Source organism: Sorex fumeus, unplaced genomic scaffold, assembly GCF_029834395.1.
Source record: "Sorex fumeus unplaced genomic scaffold, SorFum_2.1 ptg000029l, whole genome shotgun sequence".
Taxonomy (NCBI): domain Eukaryota; kingdom Metazoa; phylum Chordata; class Mammalia; order Eulipotyphla; family Soricidae; genus Sorex; species Sorex fumeus.
In genome coordinates, this window is record NW_026606086.1 from 18,973,079 (window position 1) to 18,996,627 (window position 23,549).

At 55.0% G+C, this 23,549-nt stretch overlaps 1 protein-coding gene and 1 non-coding gene across 16 annotated transcripts in view; both read right to left on the minus strand.

The window, feature by feature from the left end:
- Positions 1-23,549, minus strand: part of EP400 (E1A binding protein p400) — an 81,249-nt gene that overhangs the window by 11,469 nt on the left and 46,231 nt on the right. For 10 of the 15 annotated variants that reach the window (XM_056115509.1, XM_056115505.1, XM_056115507.1 and 7 more), the window contains 26 exons: positions 23,290-23,476; positions 21,413-21,579; positions 20,314-20,483; positions 19,434-19,673; positions 17,404-17,568; positions 14,876-15,025; positions 14,459-14,553; positions 13,429-13,643; positions 11,877-12,079; positions 11,613-11,782; positions 11,034-11,230; positions 9,192-9,303; positions 8,921-9,064; positions 7,745-7,873; positions 7,566-7,649; positions 7,191-7,325; positions 6,603-6,647; positions 6,373-6,526; positions 6,007-6,248; positions 5,744-5,917; positions 5,194-5,330; positions 5,045-5,101; positions 3,844-3,922; positions 3,487-3,744; positions 3,022-3,070; positions 2,846-2,955 (listed from right to left, as the gene is read on the minus strand). In XM_056115509.1, the coding sequence (XP_055971484.1) occupies positions 2,846-2,955; positions 3,022-3,070; positions 3,487-3,744; positions 3,844-3,922; positions 5,045-5,101; positions 5,194-5,330; positions 5,744-5,917; positions 6,007-6,248; positions 6,373-6,526; positions 6,603-6,647; positions 7,191-7,325; positions 7,566-7,649; positions 7,745-7,873; positions 8,921-9,064; positions 9,192-9,303; positions 11,034-11,230; positions 11,613-11,782; positions 11,877-12,079; positions 13,429-13,643; positions 14,459-14,553; positions 14,876-15,025; positions 17,404-17,568; positions 19,434-19,673; positions 20,314-20,483; positions 21,413-21,579; positions 23,290-23,476 (3,868 nt within the window). The remainder of the gene's footprint in view (positions 1-2,845; positions 2,956-3,021; positions 3,071-3,486; positions 3,745-3,843; positions 3,923-5,044; positions 5,102-5,193; positions 5,331-5,743; positions 5,918-6,006; positions 6,249-6,372; positions 6,527-6,602; positions 6,648-7,190; positions 7,326-7,565; positions 7,650-7,744; positions 7,874-8,920; positions 9,065-9,191; positions 9,304-11,033; positions 11,231-11,612; positions 11,783-11,876; positions 12,080-13,428; positions 13,644-14,458; positions 14,554-14,875; positions 15,026-17,403; positions 17,569-19,433; positions 19,674-20,313; positions 20,484-21,412; positions 21,580-23,289; positions 23,477-23,549) is intronic. The other 5 variants (XM_056115506.1, XM_056115514.1, XM_056115499.1 and 2 more) reach the window with 3 other exon arrangements.
- Positions 11,425-11,552, minus strand: LOC130024997 (small nucleolar RNA SNORA49). Its single transcript, XR_008792634.1, has one exon. It is a non-coding gene; the product is annotated as a small nucleolar RNA SNORA49 (small nucleolar RNA).

The following is a 23,549-nucleotide window of genomic DNA, read 5'->3' on the forward strand; positions in this document are numbered from 1 at the left end:
GTACATCTCAGACTGTGGTCATCAGAGTAACTCAAGTGGAGGGTTAGTCAGCCACAGAGCGGAGCAGCCTCAGTATGCCCCAACCCTGCCTGAGATATCCAGCTCGGGATGTCCTCACTCGAGATACCTTTTGGTTCCAAGGACCATTAGTACACTATTTTCTCTTCTTGGTTTCTGAGTCACACCCACTGGTGCTTGGAATCTGGGTCTCCTGGTCTCTTGGCCCACGAGAAAGCTCTGCTTGTCTAGCCTAGTAACATGATTTTAGCCAGATACATCTCAGTCCTGTTAACTTTTCTTTTGCTTGTGTGTCTCAAACCTTGGTCTGGAAACCTTTCCTCAGGATGAAGCACATTCCTCAGAAAAGATCTACTAGCAATCAGCTGTCAGGTTCTGCTTGAACATGATCTCCCCCTTCTCTTCCCTTAGTGTTTCTACAATGGCGGCACAGGAGACGAAACTTACGGTTGCAGGCATCCACCTGCTGGGCTACAGCCCAGGCCCCTGAACACTTTACATCTTCCCCTCCCAGCCAAGGTATTCACAGACAGGGATGCTCTGGCTATTCAATGCCTCACCTCCTGGCTTTATACTCCTGAGCAGCTGCGCTGCCTCCGAAGCTTACAGGCCTTTCCCCACTGCTTCCAGATCATATCACCTGTCATCTGCAGGAGTGGGTGCCTTCATCCTGATCAAGGAGTCTGGCTTTTCTACCTGCAGACCAACGTCATCTGCCAGTTCTGTAAGTCTCCACATACTGCCTGCCTACTTCTGCCTGGAATGCTGACAGCACGTTCTACACCCTCCAGCTCAATTTCTTACGGTTCTTGAATCCTAGCTGGACACTGGGCATCTCCCTCTGCTCCACTTATGGTCATTACGCCTGCTGTCTTTGGATCTATGACTGGGGAGTGAACTGAAGTCCCCCCACCCAAAAGGGGAATATATCCGAGGGTCCGGAGGACAGGAGAGCAGGGAAAGCACTTGCCTTACATGCGGCTGACCTGGGTTTGATCCCCAGCACCCCATGTACCAAGTTCCACCAGGAGTGATCCCTGAATGCAGACCCAGAAGTATATACAGTGGGTATAGCGCTTGCCTTGCATGTACTCACCAGCACGCCCTGTGGTTCCCTGAGCTCTGCCAGGAGGGAATAAGCCCTCAGCACAATAGGTGTGGCCCAGAACAACCAAACCAGGAGAATTCATTGCATTCTCCAGGGAGCACACAGCTTCAGAGCCCCCTCTCTGGGTTTTTGCTTCCTTTATATTTGGGCCAGTGAATACTGGCTCTATGGTATTAAGCATTTTAAGATTCGGATTATTTCTGTCCCATACTTAGAATTACTATCCCCAAAAACATGCATGAAAGCACCTTCCTCCCCTGGTTTCTTGACAATTTTCTCAGCTCTAATCTATCCCCACAAACTGTTACAGCACTTCCCTGGGATATAGGTGAGCACAAGGATTGCTGAGGGCTCCGTAGCCTGGTGACAAACCCACATTTTTGGGCTTGACACCCCAATCCCAATCCAAACAGCCTTAAAGCCACAGGGTGCCTAACTGTTCTGCAAGACTGCCGCACCCTGATGCCATTCTCACTGCTCCTGCACACACAGGTAAGCACTGTCCTTGATGAGCCTCTCGCCTGCCTGCTTCCTCGAGGCAGCCTCTGAAACTACCTCAAAGATGCCTTCCCTCTGAGAGATAGCGCAGCGGGTAGGGCGTTTGCCTTGCACGCGGCTGACCCGGGTTCGATTCCCAGCATCCCATATGGTCCCCTGAGCACCGCCAGGAGTAACTCCTGAGTACAGAGCCAGGAGTAACCCCTGTGCATTGCTGGGTGTGACCCAAAAAGCAAAAAAAAAAAGGATGCCTTCCCTCTTCTCCACAGTCTTGGCCCTGAGGTGATGTGGCTTGAACCCCCACCCCTGCCTCTGTGTCCTTCCCCAGTGACTGCTCCATACTCCTGTCTGCTTTAACAAGGTGGTTTGTGACCTGAGATGGCTCAGAGGGCTAGAGCACATGCTCTGCGCGCAGGGGGTGGGGGACCGACTACCAGCACTCCTATCTCCCCTAAGCGTGACTCCTAAGCACTGCTGGGTGGGGACCCTCCCCAGCTAAGAGCAGTTCGTTACTAATAGATGACGCCAGACACCACAGTCAAGTTGCTTGTTAAGCTTGTTCTGAAAATCCATTCCAAATCTTTCATTTTCTTAGCAACAATTTTCAAAGAGTGGAACAATTTTCAAAAATCATAATTTTGAGGAGGCGTCATCTGATTTTCCTTCTACAATTCATGAACATCTGATTTCCTGAGAAATCTGCCTGAAGTAAGGTGGCAAAGGTGAGGGTAGCCTGACTACACACATGACTCTGTCTGGACTCCAGCCCATAGCCGTCTCAATGACAGCAGCAGCACAAACCTTATAATGGGCCCAGCCTGGACTGTGGGGGGTCACTCTTGTCTGTGGGCTGGTGACTGGCAACAAGGTCAAACCTTTCCAAGGCTCACAACTGTCTCTGCTTCTCACAATCAAGCACCAAGGATGAGCTGGACCCTCACTGTGAGGTGCCCCTCTGTGGCACGCCTCTCCCTCTGGTAACACACCCGGGGGTCCTAGGGAGTTTCATCCATCCTGCTTTCAGGGCCTTGAACGAGCAGTCCCTGGAGCCCCTGATCCCCATCCCTGCTGCAGCATCCCCCATCTCGCTCCCTTCCCCATCCCCGCTCTGCCCAACCTGCACTGCTTCTGAAGGAGGCTCTCTAGGAAGCTGCAGACCACCCATGGAGTCCATCCAGGGCACCCAAGCTAGGAAAGAGCCCCCAGGGGCTGGACACTCACAGTCAGGGTCCCGGGCGCCACAGGTGAAGCAAGCCGTTTGTTGATGGACTGGAAAGTAGCTGCAGGGACGCCTGCGATGGTGTTTACGATCACATTCCCACTTACGGTACCTGTGGAGGGAGAGTATGAGGCCAGGCGAGGTCCAGGGTCCCCCATGGCTGGGCACCGCCTCTTACCAGTGGGCATGCTCGTCCCTGTGACCGACGTCTTCAAGGCACCTGCCTGCTGGAGAGAATTACTTTGAATTTCCAGCCGAGCTCTCCCCTGCCTATGTCTTGAAGACCCCCTTGATCGCCCTCCAAGCAGAGGCCCACTCCAGCTCTCACTCCTCTGCCAGGCCCCTGCTGTCATCTCGGTCACACTGGCCTCGGGTTCACATACTCCCAGCTCCAGCACTGCACGTCACGTCTGCCTGCCCCTCTATAGGGCCAGTGCTCTGCATTTCCCATGCCTGGCACACATTCCATGGTGGGGGTCTATATGACACAGCGGCACCCCAGTCTCAAGTCACTTCAGTGTGTAGCACTGATACGCTACAAGGCGTGCACTGAAATGTGCTGGTCATGGAACGTCTGCTTGTTCCTAGCCTGCCTGCGGAAGTGCTCCCCACCCACCCCCACCCCCACTCCCCAGGTGCTCACCAGCACAGCGGCGCTGCCCACCGTGGTGATGGCAGGTGGACCCTTGGCTGGGGGCTGTGAGGGTGGCCCTGGGGGCTGGGCCTGGGCCTGCTGCTGCTGACCGGCTGGTGGCCCTGTGGGTTGCTGGCTGTTCGTGGTCTGAGGCTGGGGAAGAGGTGGGGGAGGCTGCTGGGGGGGTGGGGGCTGGGGTTGAGGTGGCGGGGGTGGGGGGGGCTGTGCCACAGGGGGCTGCTGTGCCTTCTGCTGATCAGCCAGAGCCTGTGAAGTGGGGAAGGAACGGACTGTAGGCAGGGGCCAAGCCAACCGTGACCCCCACCCAACCGTGACCCCCCACCAACTCAGACCTAGCGACCATACCTTTTTCTCTTTGGCGATGCGCTCAGCACGAAGAGAGGCCACTTGAATGGGAGGTAGTGGCTTGTCATAGTTGATGCCACTGAAAAGCAAGGCAGAGAGAAGCTGAGAATGGCAGCCCAGCCCTCCCTCTCCTTTGCCTGCCCCTGGGACCGGGACTCTGAGAACCGTGTGCAGGCCTAAAGCAACGTGGATGCTCCCAGGGCCCTGGTGGCTCCTGGCCTGGATTCACCCTCTGTCCAGGACTCCAGCACTCACCCTCCGTCACAGAGACTGTGACGTCACCCTCCTCCTGCTCTGCGTCCTCTTGCCAGGCCCTGATCCTCCTGACATCAGTCACCCTGTACTCACTACACCCTTGTGATGGTCCAGTTCTCCATCCTACTTGTTGTTCAGACAGCTGGTGCTGGGGAAAGCCTCCTCTGGGTCCAATGGAACCATACCTGCCTTCAGTGCTCCTCAGCCTGGGCTGGCAGCTATTTCTGCCATGGGTCCGACTGCGGAGCCACTAAGCACTTGAGTCACGGATCTACCTGCACTAACATGGGGTCAGTCTCTCTGCCTGGCCCAGGTTCATGGCAGCCACCCAAGCCTCCCTACAACTAGGCCTGCCTTTCAGCTGCATTGCACAAGGGCCCTCGGCTCTACCCGCCACTCTCCTGCAACTATGCGGATCCCTGCCTGCAGGCACGACAGCCCAGGCCATGCTTCCCGCAACTACCACGGGCAGAAGCCTCGCTTCTTCTGACTTCTCTTCCTGGACCCTACAGAGGTTGCAGGGGACAGAGCCCACCAGTTCTCTGAGGCTGGTCTCTCATCCCTGACCCCACATGAAGGAGAAGAGGGCCAGCACACACAGTGGGCTAAGTCTCGAGAGGAAGAGGCAGAAGGCAGGTTTCAAACAACACTGCTCAGCCACCCCTACCAGGGTCAGGCAGACTGAGTGACCGGGCCTACTGGGGGCAGAGCAGCACCTTCCTCCCCCCATTCCCCATGTTCTATTGTGACGTGCCAGGACTCTAGGAGGCGGGGCCGACTTCCAGGCACAGCCCTGTACTCCCTGAGTCTGATTACCCCTCACCCAGTCACCCCTTTCCTCCTCTGCTAAACGTCCAAGTGAGCAGAGCAGCCCAGAACTCAATGTCTCTGGGCAGAGTGAGGCGCGGCACTCCTGCAGCCCCCATCCACGAGCATGAGCGCGTACCTCTCTGCCAGCACGGAGGCATGTTTGGGGTTCTTCTGAAAGGGATTCATGCCGAGCCTGCAGATCAGAAGAGCAAGAGTCATGGAGCAGGGAGACAGGGGACACCACGCCCCACCTCCGCAGGCCCAGCCAGAGTTTGGGGTGCATACAAAGGTTTGATAGGGGGGCTTCTCTTGCCAGCCGTCATTTTCATGAGGTCAAAGTGGCTGGTGTAGAGCTGGGTGTGCGTGGCATTCTCGTCCTGGGCGTACATCTGGCCCGTGCGCAGAGGGCGATTATTCTTGCTCTGAAACGAAGTGATGGGAGCCGTTGGGCCTCCCTGCCCCCGGCAAATGCACCCTGAGGAGTTCGACCCGAGTGACCAGCACCTGCAGCCCAGGACAGGCCTCCTGTGTCAGCCTCCCGCAGGCCCATACTCCAGCTAGAGGACAGTCACTGGAGCCACCCATACCCCTTCCCAGGGACTCCGCCAGTGGCCGAAGGTGAAGGGACAGGCACAAAGCCTCCTCTGGACCTCTCATCACAGCCACTCAACTGCCAGTTTTCTTCCAGTACTACACCCAGGGTCCTTCAGCACTTAAGAACCCTCCTAACCCCCTTGCATATTCAGCAGCGCTGGTCTTGGGGTCTGGTGAGGGGGACCCCAAAGTTCTCCCCAGGGCCGGGAGCTGGAGTCAGCATGCGGGCCTCTGTGCGTACCTTTCCCTCCTCCCTGGGGATGAGCACATTTTCGTAACGGTTGCGGCACTGCTTAGAAGAGCGGTAGATGCGGCTACAGGAGTTGACAACATCACTGACCAGGTCCCAGTTGGGTGTGTGAGCCGGTGACACAATGGTGAGGTTCAGAGGCAGCTCGAGGAGTTGCTTTACAGCCTGGGGACAAATTTCAGGCAAAGTAGATCAGCAGGCTCTGCACACTAGCTGTCAGTGGGACCCAAGCCAAGTCCTCCTCACTGGCTCACCTGCAGGAGCGCCCAGTCCTCGCTGATGAGCCACTCAGGGTTGTCTGCACCAGACTCTGCGGTAGGTTTGGCAAAAGTAGGCAATGGCTTGGCAAACTGCGTTTGCTGCTTCAACAGAATGTTCTTCTTTTGCTCCTTCCCCTCTCGCCGGATCTTCAACATGCCTGGTGTGGCACGGTCAAACAGGGACCGAGGGGGCACGACGGCTTCCCCGTGGCGCTGCTTCTTCTTCCTCCCTGCAGCTGAGTACAGGCGTCTCCATTAAGCCATAGCAGGGAGAAGTCAGGCAGAGCACTCAGGAAGCCAGGATCGGGGTACAGTGCCCCATTTCTGCTCCCAAACAGAGGTAGCGGACACAGCACGTACCTGAAGGGTCCGTTTTGTGCCGCTTGCGTTCCTTCCTCACGTACACGGGAGGCAGCTTGGACTCAGGGATGGGCGTGGTCTCATACATGAGACACATGACCGAGTCAATATAGATGTCATTGTCATCCTGGGGTGGCGTGGGCGGAGTCCAGAGCTGGGAGAGGGGAGAGAGCAGTGAGTTGCCACTTCCCCGCAGGTGAACTGACCTGGCCCAGAGCCATGAGACTTACCGGCATGACTTCTGTCTGTCCATCAGCACCCTCACAGACGTACTCCTAGGGGAAAGGAGGGCTCAGCTGGAATTGGTGACTTTTTTTTTTTTTTTTTTGCTTTTTGGGCACACTTGGCGATGCACGGGGGTTACTCCTGGCTCTGCATTCAGGAGTTACCCCTGGCAGTGCTCAGGGGACCATAGGGGATGCTGGGAATCGAACCCAAGTCGGCCTCATGTAAGGCAAACGCCCTACTTGCTGTGCTATCACTCCAGTCCCCCCAGCACATTTTTTTATGGGTGAGAGGGTCGGGTCACACCCAGCGATGTTCAGGGTTACTCCTGGCTCTGTGCTCAGGAATGACTCTTGGTGGTGCTCAGGGGACCATACAGGATGCTGGGGAGTGAACCCAGGTTGGGCATGTGCAAGGTCACCACTGTACCCGCTGTCCCATCACTCCAGAACCTAAACACTTTTGCATCATGTTCAGAGCAAGCAAGTCCATGCCCGCAGAGAGACAGTGAATCAAGGCTGGGTGATGCAGCAGACCACCACACCTCAAGGGGCCAGACATGTAGAGTCCGGCCGGTGCCCTGCCGCCCATACCGCACTGTAGGCGTCTTCCCGGGTATAGGTGAGTAGTTCGTCCTGCTCCTGCTCCTGCTGTGCCTTGGCCTCCTGCTCCTGCAGGCTCCTGGCATTCCGGGCCTCCCACTCCTGCATGGCAGCGAGTACAGCATCCTGCAGCGAGAGCCCAGGGTGGGTGGGGGAGGTCTCAGCCAAGACCTGTGCCCGGCCCCGCTGTCTCCCCGAGCACTGGTCAGCAACACAAAGCCAGGCCAGGCCAGGCCGAGAGCCTGCTGCCTGCAACCTAGGACAGCACTTGGTCTTAGTGGGTCTATACCAGTGAGCGTTGGCTGGTGTCCCTCGTGTCCCACAAGCACAGAGCAGGCAATGCCTGAACTCCCTTGAGTTTCTCACCTCCCTGTTCCTCTCCTTCTCGTCCTCGATGGAGGTGTGGAAGAATTCCAGGTAATTCAAAGCATACTTTTCTATTGGAGTAAGCTGTTTTGAAACAGATTTTTTGAAATGGGAGACCAGCAAGTGACTAACTTTCATTTCTTTCTACACCACTAGAAAGAGGGTCACCCATAGCCTACCTGCTCCATGAAGTCCGCGAGCTCTCCCCAGTGCGAGGGCTCTTCGTTCCACCTGCCAGGGTCACTGGGCTCTGACTCCTCCAGGGGTCTCTGCGTGTCTTCCTCCAAGTACTCGATGCTCTTGAGAGCCTGGGTGATCATGCAGGCTGCTGTGAGTCTGTTCTTAGCTCACGAGCTCCTGCTAGCTGCTGTTGGCCTCGCATCAGGGCCTCCCAGACCTGACAGCGGTAACCAGAAATGACCGCAGAACCTTCTTGTCAGGCTGGTAGGCAGCACTCCCAAGGCACTGGTGTATGTGTGGTCTGACATAGGGGGCAGCCAGCTCCCTGCTCAGCCTGTCCCCCAACCAGGAGTGAACCATATGGGAAACCAAAACAAGTCTACCACTGCTGCTGACCTGCACGGGACATGCCACTCTGCCACCAGCGGTGGCTGCAGGGGCAGACATAGGTGGGACTCACCTAGGGGACGATGGGCACCTTCCATGTGTCCTCATGACATCATGCCCACAAGGATCCTTTCCTGGCACCACTGTCCCCCCTGGAAGCGATGCTGCCTCTGCTCCTACTCCCTTTCTCCATGCCATACTCCTGTGTCCTCCAGTGCTGGCCTGGCACCCCCACCCCACAGCCTCTGGTTTCAAAACAGACCCCATGTCTCTCATCAGACTCATGCCCTGTATTCTGATCACAGACACTTTCCTGCTGCCCTGATACGGAACTGGTCCCACACTAGTTCCTTTGCAACCCAGCATGGTCCTTTAGGCCCATCCTCATAAGGGGGTACAGGAGCCACTGTACCTAGGCCTGGAACACTGCCCAACAAGATTCCAACACCTCTTGAATCTCTGCAGATGGGCTACCATATACTGACCCAAACCTCAAGGTGGCTGGCATGCCAGTCTCGGCTGCTCACATTAACCTGCCGACCCCACTGGTTGGGAACTGCCAAACAGGCCCCTGGTCTATAAAAGCATCATTTGAAAGGCTGTTCTTCCCCAACCCACCCCCCCCCCCCAAAGCAAAGTGTAAGGGACAGCAGGAAAGAGCACAGATAAGGGGGTGGCAACTTGGAGCGGCCCCCTAGCTGCAGGCTGGGCATTATAGTGGCTCGGAGGCCATGGTCCCTTTACTGTAACCAGAGGGCAGGAAACTGGTGAGGCTGGGTAGGCCTCACCTCGATGAAGGGTCTGGCAATTTTGGGTGCGATGGTCTCTGTGACCGATGGCTCCTGGGAAAGGACGACAAATTCCTCGGCCTTTACAGGGAAGCCGGTGTCATCCACAGGAGAATAAACCTCAAACAGCTCCTGGATCGTCCGCTGGACACACAAGAGGCCCCTTACTCACACCTGCCCAGAGCCTGGGCAGCCCCTGCTGGGGAGGACGCCTCCCAACCAGGACCCATGTGTGTGTTCTTGGACCCCACCTCCCAGGGAAGGGCAGCACCTGTGTGAGGAATGCCATGGAGTAGTCGTTGCCCTGAGCAGCCACTTCGCGGATTAGATCTTTGGTTCCATTTTTCAAAAGTTTTTCTTCAATGGAATTGCCACTCACCAGCCTGCAGAGCACACATACACGTGTGGGGCCCTGGAGCTTGCAGAGACCCGAGCAGAACCCTCTGTGGGACCCTAGGCCCGGAGGCTCCAACCTCCCCACACCCGCTGCTCATTTTCTCTGGACATGGTCCCAGCTCGCCTATGAGCAAAGGATCTCAGGAACCTCAAGCATGCCCAACAGGTCACCAGCAGCACCACGGCAGGTTATACGTGGGGGCCCCTCACACTGCTCCCAGGAAGCAGGTGGGCAGCAGCTGAGGCGGTGGGTCTGGGGGATTTTAGCTACCCACTTGGCCTGGACTGCTGGTCTCAGTGCTGTGCTTACAACAAAGGTCACATCTCACTGCCACTTGGGAGAGCTGCAGCCCATTTCCTAGCCCCAGCTGGCCTAAACACCTTCGCTTCTAGGTTCTTTCTGCTGCACTCTGAGCTTTATTTCACTGGGTGTGACTTAGACAATCCCGAGACTGAGTCACACTGTCGAGAGCTCAGAGCACTGTCCTCCTGGATGACTCTGTCTGAAGCCAAGGACTCTCTTCTAGAGGGAAATGTTCGTTTCTCATTAGTTTTCACAGAGGGCGAGTATGAGGAAAGGGCTCACAGTGAGGATGCTTGCTCCACTGGGTGCAGCTACAGACACAGATACACACTGAGCAGACGGAGAGGAAAAAGGGCTACTGTGCTGCGGGGCTGCGGGGTGTCCTGTGGTGAGACAGTTCAGAAGAACAGGAACACAGACCTCAGGGTTGTCTCTAGTAAGGACTGTTTACTACTGCTGAAGGTGCAGGGACACAGCACTGGGGCTAAGTGACACCAAGTGTCTGGTGAAACACTGTAGCTGTCCTCCTGTTGTTCATAGATTTGCTCTAGCGGGCCCAGTTACGTCTCCATTTTTTTGAGACTTGTTACTGTGTTTGGCATATTGGATAAGTCACAGGGAGCTTGCCAGGCTTTGCTGTGCAGGCAAGATACTCTAGGTAGCTTGCTGGGCTCTCTGAGAGGGGCTGAGGAATCGAAACCAGCTAGCATAGGCAAAATTGTACAGGAAGAGGAGGCCAGAATGACAGTACACTGGGGAGGGTGTTTGTCTTGCATGTGGCCGACCTGGGTTCAAGCATCCAATGTGCAGAGCCAGGAGTAACCCACATCAGTGGGTGTGGCTCACACTATGCAGGGAGGTTTGGTGCTCAGCAGAGGCACCCAGAGAGAAGAACAAGGGGTGGAGGCACACATCTGCCTCCCCAGAGAGTCAGAGCAGAACACCTTTCCCAACCCACACATCGGTGACAAATATGGATTTGAATTCTTCAGTTGCCACTTTACTAAGAGATTTACATTTTAACTCCTGTAACAACTTGAAACAGGAGCCCTTCTCTTTTTTTTTTTTTATTGAGGGAGAGGAAGAAGGCAACTGGGCACAGCTGGCGGTACTCAGGCCCCACTCCCAGGGATGCTCAGGAAAAGCAGGGATCAAATCTGGGTGAGCAACCTCCCCCGACCTCTCTCTCTGATCAGAAACTGCTCTTGTAAAGCTGACAGCACAGAGGCTTCCCTATCTCGAAGCCCAAATGAGCCACACCACAACCTCCAGAGCAATGCTCAAGGACAGGACAGACCAGCCTGCATAGAAGAGAGGGCAGTTCTGCAGAGCGCTCTGGTACTGTGAGCACATACATATCCCGACCAGGGCTCAGAGCCACAGCACACGCAGCGAGTGGCCCTCGCCCCTCACCTATAGATGTGCACGTCCTTGCGCCTCCCGATTCGGTCACACCACTCCTGGGCCTTGGCGTCCATTACAGGGTTGAGGTCATTGTCATAGAATACCACTGCGTCTGCCTCGACCAGGCTGACACCAGTGGCACGGCTGTGGGTGGAGAGAATGGCGCAGAAGATCCGTCGGTCTCTATTGAAGTTCCTCATGAGCTCCTAAGGGAAAGGCCGCAGGAGCCGTGAGTCTTCCTGACAAGAGCTGGAAAACTCTGACACTTTTCAGTTCTCATCAGCTAGGAATTCTTCCCAATCTAAACTGTGCAATGCCATTTCTGATTCTGGTTCTTACTGACCCCAACATCTCTCCTCACTGCTCGGAGGAAGTCGAGGTCAGATCCCATCCAACAGTGGCTGTCAGCTCACCTTGTAGGCCCCAATGGAAACAATCTTCCTGGGGAGGGAAGTGCGCTTTTCCTGTACCCTCAGGCAATGCCAGGGCACTCTACAGGCAAAAGCCCCTGGAGTAAGGCTGAGGGAGCAGGAGACAGGCCGGGCCGGACCTCAGGGTGCCAGTGTGGCCCCCAAGCTTCCTCCATACCTGCCGCTGCTCACTGTTGGCGTTCTCGTCGATCCGTATGTAGGTGAGGTAATGGAAGTTGAGGAAGGTCTCCAAGATGTCCAACATGAGGACCATCTGAGACAGGATCAGCACCCGGCGCCCTTCCGACTTCAGCTTCTGCAGCAGAAGGGCCAGTGCCTCCAGCTTTCCTGGGGAGCAAGAGAGCCAGAGGCGCCTCAGGACTGCAACAGGGCCCCATACTCATCGAGCAGGCGGGGGCTGTGGGGGGCGCTGATCTCCCACCTGAGTCAAACTGGACCAGACGCAGCTCGGGGAACTGCAGCGAGCGCAGGGCCGTGATCTGCTGCAGCTGCTGGGCATAGGGTGCTGTGTACTCCTTCAGGCGGTGCTGAAAGAGTCTCATTCTGTGGCTGTAGAGGGAGGGCGGCCTCGCCACCCATAAGGACGGGGGTGCGGCAACCACCGCAGGGATCACGCACAGCACTCTGAGGAAGAGAACACAAGCCCTGTCACCCAACCACGTGCCTCACACTATGCAATATCTCTCTCCTGGATGAGAGAAGAGATGACCAAGGGGACCCAACTCCAGTGACTTAGAGGCAACAAGGCCACTGGCCCACAGAGAAACCACCTGAAGTCATGGTACAGTGGTATGTCCACTGAAGAATATTCTGGGTGGTCACTGCTATCTCCTGGAAGGCTAGGGGAAGCTATGCGCTAAAAGCTGCTGTGGCCCTGGGCCACAAGGAGAGACAGACAGTTTTCCCTGACTGGCTACCACATACCACGTGCCAGACTACACAGCCCAGGACACAAGTGGGGAGGGGAGAGAGGGAGTGGGAGGGTCTGTTCATATCCATGCACAAGAGGAAAAGGCACTGTTTCAAAGCAGCAGTTCTTTTCAGCTTCATGAATTCAGTGTGAATCCAATCGAATCACAGAGAGTGGCAGTGTAGAGGCCAGAGAGAGCTGGAGTCCCCATGGGGAGGCAGAACACCCAGAACAGCCAGCTCAGTACTGGAGGAGAGACAGGCAGTCAGGCCCGACACCGTCCAACTTCCAGACTTCCTCTGAGATTCCGCCATCATTGACAGCATGGTTGCTTGCATACCCTCTCACCAAGTCAAAAGAAACGGACCTTAAAATGCAGAAACATGGACCAGCCAACAGGAAAAATCTCTGACTATGGTGACAACTTTTTTGACACACCACCAAAAGCATGATCCATGAAAGGAACAATCAGTGAGCTGGAACTTGGCTAAAATCAAAGACTTTGTCTCTGACCAAGGCACAATGTCCCCGAACCAAGAGCAAACCTCTAACTCTGAACAACAGAAACAAACCACCTTTTATTTATTTTTTTTGCTTTTGGGTCACACCTGGCGATGCACAGAGGTTATCCCTGGCTCATGCACTCAGGAATGACTCCTGGCAGTGCTAAGGGGACCATATGGGATACTGGAAATTGAACCCGGGTCAGCCGCGTGCAAGGCAAATGCCCTACGCCCCCAAACCACCATTTTGAAAATGACCCCCAGCAGGTGAAGATGATGGTTCAGGGGGCCAGTGGGCAGGTTCTGTACAGTCGCATGAGCACCAGCACCAGGACATAGATGCCCCCACAGTGAACTGGAGGAAACACAGCACTGCGTTCTGCTCCCCACATTCACCTCAAGGTGGTCCTAACCTGGGCAGAGAAGAGCTCGGACTGTGGGATACAGTGACCCCAGACCACATGACCCTTCATAGCCGAGACTGGAGACATGAGTGGCTGTAGCGTGTGGTGACCACCAGCGCCCAGTGACTGCGAGAGCAAGTGTCCACAGGCCCGTACCTGTCCATGATGTCCTGGAGACTCTCTCGCCGCTGGGCAAGGGTGAGGATCAGCTCTGTATGGCTCTGTGAAGGGGGAGTAACAGAGCGCGTGGGCCCTGCCAGGGAGCAGAGGCTCAGCACATCTCGACCATAGATGGGGGCTCGAGAGCAGCGCCGCTCGTTGACAAGGTAGATCTGGTCCAGACGTTCTTTGAGAAGCCGGCTCTTCTCCTCCTTCCACAGGCAGAGGGAGGGAAATGGTTACTCACGCAGCAACATGCTGTCAGCGGGCCGCCTGCACCAGACCCCAGAGTGCAGAGCACAGGGACCACCCTACACTGGGGGACAAGGCATCAAGAGCTGTTGTGGCACTGCCTGCTGGGGTGCTGGGGCATTGAGGGAAGGAGGGAGCCAAGAGACAAGCCTGAGGACTCTACAATTCCAACCTTTTGTTGGGGCAGGGTAATCTCCCAAGTGGGGTTCCAAAGGCCGTGCCCTCCTCTGCCTCAGGCAACTGGGTCCTGAACAGGGTCCAGTGCAAGGGCATGAGGTTGAGAGGCTAGGACTCAAAAGTCACATCCAGTGAACCTCACGAGACCATGGCATGCTGGAACTGAACCTGGTCCAGGCCTGATAGGGTGCAGCCTGACCACTGCCCTATCTCCTGGCCCCCGAAGCTGCTTCATTTCATTAGAAAAATGTCTTCACAATTTCTGAGCCCAGGAAACAGCTCAACTGACAGTCCAGGCTTTGTACACTGGACTCTGGGCCTGACCCCAATACCACATGGACCCCAGAGCACTGTCAAGGGGTGATCTTTCCTCCAAAAATATCAAAAGTTAAGAGTGACATTTTTTTCTGTTCTTTTTGAGCCACCAGAAACCCTGAGGGGACCATACGGGGGTGCTGCGATTCAACCTGGGTCAGACCTGTGCAAGGCAAATGGCCTTCCCACCATATTACTACTCCGGCCCCACCAGGATATTTCTGAAGGAACAAAAACACAACCACCCCTTGTAAAACAGCAGCTGTCAGAAGCTGTACTATACCTGGCTGGGCCCTCCAATGGGTGAAGCTGGCTTGGGGGTCATTCCGGGTTCTCCTGCAGCCAGGGGGTTAGCTGCCGCTCGACCAGGAACCCCAACTACAAAAGCGAATGTCACCAGTCGAAGTGTAGAGCCCCTCACCCCCAATGCTGCCCACTGTCCTCACCCACAAGCATCTTCCAAAGAATGCTGGTCTCCACCCCTATGCTGAAGCCTGACCTCCCATCTAACCCCTAAGGTGGGTGTGACTCCCAAAATGGCTCTATTGACATTTTTTATTTCAAGACTTTCACTTAGAGGGAAAACAATGAGGGTGAGAGAAGCCTGCTAATATCCAACCAGTAACTTTGGATGAGCACTAAAGAGGGAAGCCCCCAGCCAGAGAAGCTTCTGCTGGACTTCCTAGTTCAAATACCCTACCTTGCGAGGTCAAGGGTGCAGGGCCGGTGGCTGGGGGCTTGCTTCCAAGGGCGTTCAGGGCCCCCGCCTGGGACACTGTCTGCATCACCATGGGGCCTGGTGGGCGCAAGTAGGTCTGGCCCGGGGCGGACACAATCTGGAGGACGCTGCCTGCAAGAACAGTCATGGGCACCATTGGGCGGGGTACAGAAGCTGCAGCCACACTCACCCTCACATCCGGGACAAGGCAAGAGACAGAAGCTCCAGGCTCGGCTGGACTCCAACCAGCCAGCCCAGAGCTCCATCACTCGAAGGAAAATGAAAAAGTCTCAGTGAATGAGGAACTGAAGCAACACACTGAGCTTTGCTCAATGCCACTTTTATCTTCCTTGGCTTCTTATTCTAGGCAGGGGATAACCACCCCACCCACCAAAGAGGCCCATGGGTTCAAGGGCTGGAGGGGGAAGTCAGTCCCAGCTCCTAGCCATGCACTGTATACTGGCCTACCTCAGCTACAAGGAAGAAAAGACATTTACAAGCATGGCTCTTAGCACCCACACTGGTGGTTCTGTAGGGGCTGTGGAAGGATCATGGCCTTTCCAGCCTTCGGGGTGGATTCCTCTTGGCATTTCAGCTCAGAAAAGGAGGACTTCTCTGGTTTATTGCAGGCACCACGCATGGTCACCACCGCAAGTAAATAAAAGCTCAGGGGCCGGAGAGATAACACTGGGGTTAAGGTGTTTGCCCTGTAGGCTGCTGGTTTCTTCCCTGGTACCACATATGGTCCCCTCAGCCCTCTAGGAGGCCTCTAGGAGTAAGCCCTGAGCACTGAAGGGTGTGGCCCCCAAACAAAGACATTAAAAAAATAAAATAAAAGCCCATTCCAATAGAGGTGGTCACAAAGGCCTCGCCCCTAGGTCGGAAAGCCGGACAAAGCACAGTGAGTGTCTTCACTCTCCTCCCTGGGCTCTCTGAACCCCAAAGGCACCCCCACCTTGCCAAGACAGAAACATGTCCTGCAACTGCTCAGAGGTCAAGGCATGAAGGACAGCTCCTCTGAGCCAGACCGAGAGCATGGCAAGTGGGCCAGAAGCACAGTTCAGGTAAATCCCAGCACTGCATAGTCCTCCCCAAGTACCACCTGAAGCAATAAAGGTACCAAGCTAGGATGAGTCACCAAGCACCACCAGGAGCAGTCCCCAAATAACAACAAATGTAAAGACTGATTTAAAAGCCTGAGGCTGGAGTTAGAGAGTGAGTTAAGGCATTCTATCTTGCATGTGGCTTAGCGAAGTTCAATCCTTGCACCTGAGCCCCACCAGGAGTAAGCTCTGAGCACTGCCAGGTGTGGTCCAAAACCAAAAACCAATCAATCAAAAAACAAAAAAACAAAAAAACAACCAAACAGATCAAAAAAAAAAAAAAACCTGGAGAAAAACACAGGACAATTCCTTGTTTAAATGACAATTAAACAAGGAACATGGTGACTCTGTAATTGGATCAGGACCCTCTGGAAGGTGGTCTGTAGCACTGTCCTCCCATTGTTCTTAGATTTACTCTAGTGGGCATCAGTAACGTCTCCATTTATGAGACTTGTTATGACTGTTTTTGGCATATCGAATACGCCAGGGGGAGCCTGCCAGGCTCTGCCATGCGGGTGGGATACTCTTAGTAGCTTGCTGGGCTCTCCGAGAGGGATGGAGGAATTGAACCCAGGTTGGCTGCGTGCAAGGCAGATGCCCTACCCGATGTGCTATCGCTCCAGCCAGGAATAATGGAACACACCCCTCGTTCTCTTCAGAACCTAGACACGTTCTAGACAAAGGCTTTAATGTTGGAATCTTAAGATCAGTGCAGAAATGAACACTTCTACCTAGAAAGCCAGTTTTCTTTGGCATTGTCAAGACAAATCAGCGCACTAAAAGAGAAATTTTTCAATTTTGGGTTTTGGTGGGTTTTCTTATTTGTTTTGTTTGGGGGCCATACCAGACTATACCTGGTCAGGGCTTAGTCCTGGACGGGCTTGGAGAAACGTATGTGGTTCCGGGGATCAAACTCAAGGCTGGTTGCATGCAAAGGAAGTGTCATACCCACCATGCTATCATTCTGGTCCTCTACTTCCATTTTAAGGAGGAAACTCTTCTCAAAGGGCAGAAACCATTAAAGAAGAATTGGCTGGTAGTTGGAAAGTATAGAGGGGTAAGGCACTTGCCATGCACGTGGCCAACCCTAGTCAGATCCCCAGCACCCTCTAGGGCCTCCTGAACATTAGCCAGAACTAGCCTCTAAACATAGCCTCCCAAAACAGAGTGAGAAGGAAAGAACCGACACCTCCCCCACAGCTCCAGCAGATGTGTGTAGCCTGTGCATACAGTTGCTCCATCTCCTCTGGGAACAACCCCCAGCCAGGAACAGCCCCAGCACCACTGGGTGTGGCTCCCCAGAACAGAAAAGGTCACGAGAAACAAAACTGACAACAACCTCTGGTGAAGCGATCCTTCTTGCGAGCGGCTCATGGGCCGGGCATCAGGCCGCCCCGTGCAGCTCACCTTGCAGCTGCAGTGGCTGGCCAGCAGTGAGCTGCCGGAGCTGACTGTGGGACAGGGTGAATTTGTTTCCTTGGAACTGCAGCGTCACAGGGGTCTCCGGCTGTGCAACTCGACTTGGTGGGCCCGAGAGGGAAGCTAGCTGGGCAATCTTGACGACTTCGCCACCTGAGGGAAGGCAGAGAAAAGGAGGATGGGAAGAGTGTGTGTGAGCCACCGTTCCGTTCTGGGAGCGCCAGAAAACGCTGCTGACGTGCTTCCTACCACTTTCAGAAAATATTTACACAGAAGAACAATAATCCTAGTGAACAGAGGATTGTAAGGGTTGACTTAAGACAGTGCTGGTAGGATTTCAGATACTAGATAAGAATTAAACTTAAGGAACATTTCACTTTTCTCTCCAGCCAATAAAGAAGGGAGCAAAGACCAGAAAGAGCAAAGATAGACTAATAATACTCGAAACTCTCATATCAACCTCATAGACAATTTTCTGGATGTTTAAAACACATGTCCAATTTGTGAACAAGATGGTACCACCACACATGGAATAACAAACTAGGTCCAATCATACCCAGAACCTCTTCAAAATTTGGAAACGTGTTTAAATGCTGACACTGGCGCTGCTCACCAGTGGCTCACACTTGAATATGGTTCATTATTGCAGAAATCAAGATGTTAAGACACAAATACACGTCACACAAAGACACCAAGTTTCACAGTAACTTGACCCAGACACTAAGTAATCTACAATGATTACTGTGAAGAAATGCAAAATATAAAGTGCTTAAAACCATTTTTTTTTTTTTTGCTTTTTGGGTCACACCTGGTGATGCGCAGGGGTTACTCCTGGCTCATGCACTCAGGAATTACTCCTGGTGGTGCTCAGGGGACCATATGGGATGCTGGGAACCGAACTCTGGTCGGCCACATGCAGGGCAAATGCCCTACCCACTGTGCTATCGCTCCAGCCCCTAAAACCAATTTTCTTAAACTTCACTTGGGATTAAGCCATATGCACCCTAGCCAGAAAAGCACAGGCTTCAGGTGTGATGGAAGATGTCTCACAGAGATGAACCTCAGGGTTGATATTTGAGTCTCTGTTCCTCCCCAGGAAATCCATGCCAAAATCATTAGTGATATAAGAAAAGGAAAGGTTAGAAAAGACTAGAAAAAGGTTCCATGACCTCCTGCCCCCCAGGAAAAGAGGAAAAGAACGGTGTAGGGATGTGTGTGTGCAGGAATGCAGCACTGCTCCCAAGGGGGAAGGACCCTGGCCTAGTGAGAGCACCCACGCACAGACCCAGCAGGACAGATTCCCACCCGAGCAGAAGGCCAGGGCCACCCATCCACTCTCGGGCTATTCCTGTGCAGGAGACTCACCCTCTCTCCTGGCAACAGGAAAGAAATGCCCTGACTCAGTGGACCCTGATGTCCAATGCGCCCCCCACCCAACCCCACAGTCCCCGGAAGCCACAGCATAGCTCGTCAGTCATGAGTACTCAAAGGGCATCGGAGAGACGCCATGCCCTCCACGCAGAAGGGCAAGTCAGGGAAGCTCGCTCTGTCTGGGCCATTCTTTCAAAGGCCTACTTGCCATCTGGGCGTTCCCATGAAACTGACATGTTTTAGCAACAGTGCTGCCACATGATGCCTCTGAGCGAGATGCCCAGCCAGCCTGGCTACAGGCAGTCCCTGGAGACAATGTCAGGGTTTGAGAGCTCCAAGGCCAGTTTACACAGGCACGGCTTTCACCTGATGCGCCTTGCTCCCGAGGTGAGCCCTGGGGCAGACGAACACATGCGCGACCAGAGAGCGTGCGTGTGCGAGTGCAGGAGACCAGCAGAGTGGACACGCGGGGGTGGAGAAAGGAGCCCGAGAGGACAGGCAGGCCTGGACGCTGGCCTCAGACTCAGGCAGCACTTGGGTAGGGGGAGAAGAGAAAGGAAGTGGACAGCAAAGGCTCTTCACACATAGCTGGTCTGAACACAGCTTGTCTGGGGAAGAGGTGCGGGATGCACTGCAAGGCCACTTACTCGGCAGGCGCGCCTGGGCCTGCGAGGTGAGCACCAGCCCCTGCGGCAGGGTGCTCTGCCCAGCTGGGTGAGGGACCTGGGGCTGGGGCTGGGGTGGGCCCGGGCCGGAGGCCGGGGCAGTGGTCTGAGCCCGGAGTTTCACAGGATGGGCTGGGCTAGGTGCTGTGCTGAAGGTCGAGGCGGGCTGGTGTCTTGGAGCACTGGTGGAAGCCTGAGAGGTCTGAAACGGGGCGGCTGCCGCTGTAATCGATAAGGGTTGTTTGTGCAAAGCTGTTAGAGGTGCTTAATCAGACGCAGTGCTTAAACCCAAACTCTAAAGAAACGAAACAGACGTTATTTCACACTGTCTCCCGAGAGACACCGTAGCAGAAGGGGGAGGTAAGGCAGCCACCAGGCCTGTCTTTATGGCCAAGGGCTGCCCCCGAGTGGCACACGGCGTGTGGGAGATGAGGGGCGGCCCTCCTCACTGGGACACAGCACACGGGCACCAAGCCTGCCTCTGCACACACGCCTGGAAGGCGCTGGATGTGTCAGAACAGTGTGCTGCCTGGTCTGCCCTTGGCCCTCTCCTTCTGCAAGGCAATGACCAGTGGAGTTGGGGTGAGGACACAAAGCACAACAGAGGAGACATCATCACGCGTTTCCAACAACTGACCTTTACCTACGTGAAAGAGAATGATTCTGCCAGCCAGGCACATCTTCCTCACCAGCCACAGCTAACTCAACCGAATACAGCTCTGCTCCGGGAGAAAGCCCAGGAGAGAGGAGGAAGAGAACTGGGCAGCAGCTGGCCGTGCCCCTGCTCCGTAAGTTTCGACGGTCACTGCTCTCCCAGAAAGCCCCCACCAGGTGCAGCAACAGACTACCACGGGAAGCCTACCTTTTGCATCTGGATTCGCAGAGAACGTGGCAATTGGTGGCCGCCCTCGCACATGGCCCTGGGGCACGGCAGGAGCTGTGGTGGAGGGGGCAGTCCGGGGTGGGTGTGTGCTGGGGAAAGCCACTGTGCGCCCCTCAGGTTTCTGGCCATACTGTACAGGCTGAAACAACCTAGATGTGTCATTGATGTAGAAGACAAGAGTCAGAGGCTCATGAATGGACCAGGAGAGGGCAGAGCTGAGGTCTCACTCCTGCAGGGCCTACAGTGAGGTGGGGGAAAGGTGCCTTACTCCGCCGAGTCCTTGGAGATTCGTGACAGTACCCAGAACACCTGCATAAAGGGCACAACCACCAGCCCAGGGGCACTGTCAACTGCACAGTGGCAGGGTCAGAAATGCCTCCCAGTAAATGCACATGGGTGAAGCACAGCAGAGGGTGTGGAAGGGGAAGCACTGGGCTGGGGTAGGGAGGGCCAACACATGGCATGGGCAGTCTCTTCATAATAATGCTGCAGCGTGCCCTTTCAAAGATGTCCCTGATGCCCTCATGGCAGGCCCCCTGGTCCAACAGCAGGTAGATAGCCCCTCCCAAAACTCCGAGTGGGAAACGCCCACGAGCACACGTTGGACGGGATGCTGACAAGGCAAGTGTGTCCCAGGGAGAGTTGACATCTGCAGGCTGCCCTGACTTACTTTTGCCTTCCTGTTTTTCCCCCAAGTTCAGAGTTCAGAATTATGTCCAACTTGGGCCAATCTTCAATCATTCACTTCCCTTCATCACCTAATGTGTCCTTCAGAGGTGCCCCAAGCATCCTGGAGATGGCACCGCACAAAGATCACACATTCTCTAACCCCAAAGGTTGCTGGGACAGCAAACAAGAGCCCATCCTGGGATGGAGGCGGGGTCACACACCCACCGCGGCTATCAGAGGCCGCTTTTCTCTCACAGAAACCAGAGATACAGTGCCACTTCTGGTGAGGGGGAGCCCACACAGCTCCTGAACCTCTGGCCAGGCGCTTGGTTCATGTTCTGGGCATCCAGGGCCCTTTGGGGGGGAGGGGGAGGGGGCAGGGAGCAGAAGTGCTGGCCTGTTCACACACCTGCTGGGCTTCAGTCTGACAGCGGCCAGCCGGGGTGTGGGGGGTGGCGTGGTGGAGAGCTCCTCAATGAGTTTCCGGGTTGCCTTTTTCCTGCTCAACAACTCAGCCTCGTGGCGGGTCATTTTATTCTCTAAGCCGATGAGGTCGAATATGGAAAGATCAGCCTCCTAGGTGGAAAGAGATGTGGCTGCATAAGGAGCGGTGCCTCAAAGGACCACAAAGCACCTGCAGTGCATGCGAGAAAGACGAGGTAGAAGGAAGGAGCAAGCGACAAGGCATGTCCAGCCCCGTATGCACTGAAGGAAGGAGCGATGGCGCACACAAGTCCATGCACACAGAAGCTGACATCCTGCAGCTTCAGCAGACGGAAGGACTTGGATTCTCTTAATGACTTTACGACAGAAACTAGGATATGAGAGACACAGCTCACCTCTAATTCCTTCTGGTAACCTGACTTCTCATGTGGCTTAATGTTCCTCTAACTCATGGAAAGCAGGTGCTTAGGGGGTGGTACAGAGTATGGATGTGTGTGTGTGGAGGAGAAGACGCTTGGCTTGCATGTAACCGACCTCAGTCTGACCCCCAGAACACAGATGGCTCCCTTCAGTGACACTAAGAGTTATTCCTGAGCAGAAGGGAAAGAAGTCCCTATGCAGTGCCACCAGACACCCAGACTAGGCCCTCTACGAGATGACTAAGCTGGCAGGGTGGCATCCCCAATGCTGCTGTGCCCAGAGAGTGGAGCACCACAGTCAACCGTGCAGACACCGGCTCCTAGCCTCCAAGCCTGGCCCCACGTCCAGGGCGGCAGAAGATAGCACCTGCTTTCATGTTCAGGGCCCCTGCTGGACACACACACACACCTCCTATGTCTCCCAACAAACTTCTCGGCCAGTGAGGAGCTGAGCACGGTGGGGGAAGGGCCTATGGCAGCTCTGTCCCCCTCACCCCTGGAGGCCACACCCGGACTCAGGCGGCCCCCACATACTGCGAACCCAGGACCCTAGTGCACTGTCCTCTCGGTCACTCCAACAGGAACAGGCTTTATACAAGTAACTGCCAAAAGACTGGAGTGATGAGACAGTGAGCAGGTAAGCTGCTTTCTTTGCCCATGACTGACAGGCTCCATTCCTGGCACCACATATGATCCCCCAAGCCCCTCGGAGTTTGATCCCATGCACAGTCAGAAGCCCTGAGCACTGTGGGGAATGGCCCAGAATCCAACACCAAAACCAATACTACCAAAGGCTGTCGTTTCTTTTGTTTAAAATTCATTGAATTAAAAATAAAAAACATCAAATTTTCACCACTCAAGGATAAATCTACCATTTTAATGGTACATCTGACCTTACACATAAATATGATTATGAAAAAAGAAAAAGCCACATGCATGTAGCAGGAGGTGCGGATTTGATCCCAGCACCACCTGGTCACCAAACACCCTGAGTGCCCCCAAGGACAAGCCAGATACAATCTCTGGGCATTGCCAGAAGCAAAAGATGAAAGCAAACTGAAGACAAAGACAGATGAAAGAAACCTCAAGCGCAGGAGCATGAGGGAAACAAGTTCGGGGCTGCCCCATTCACTATGTTCCTAGGCAGGAACAACGGGCCCATCAGCAACCCGGCACCAAGAAGCACCCAGGAAAGCAAGCACAGCCCTTGCTCCCAGGAGCCAGCCCCACACTCAGGGATAAAGTAGGTCCTTCGAGGTCTCCAGGCCCACCACAGCATGCAGCAGCCCCTAGCCCACCACGTACATGCTTAAGTAGCAGAGTGGTGCCCGGGTCCAGAGGAGCAACAGCACACATTCTGCCTCCTTCGAAGCACACTCTGTTGTTTCCCAAAGGCCCTCCCGTACCCCTCGCTCCTCCTCACCTCCCAAGAGTCTCCATCCAGCGCCTTCAGGACTAGCGAGGCTGAGCGGAGCTGCAGCGGCCCTGCCGTGTAGGACGATTCTGGGAGCCGGGGCTCCACCAGCCCCGGGTGGTTGCAGATGCGCTGCAGCCTCAGGAGGATGCTCAGCACATCCACAAAGTGCCCGCTCTTCAGAGCCTCCTGGGTGCTGCACAGGGGAGACAAGCCAGGCGCTGGAGCGGGGCCAAGCCCATACATGGCAGCACGCACCCCTGCCCCAG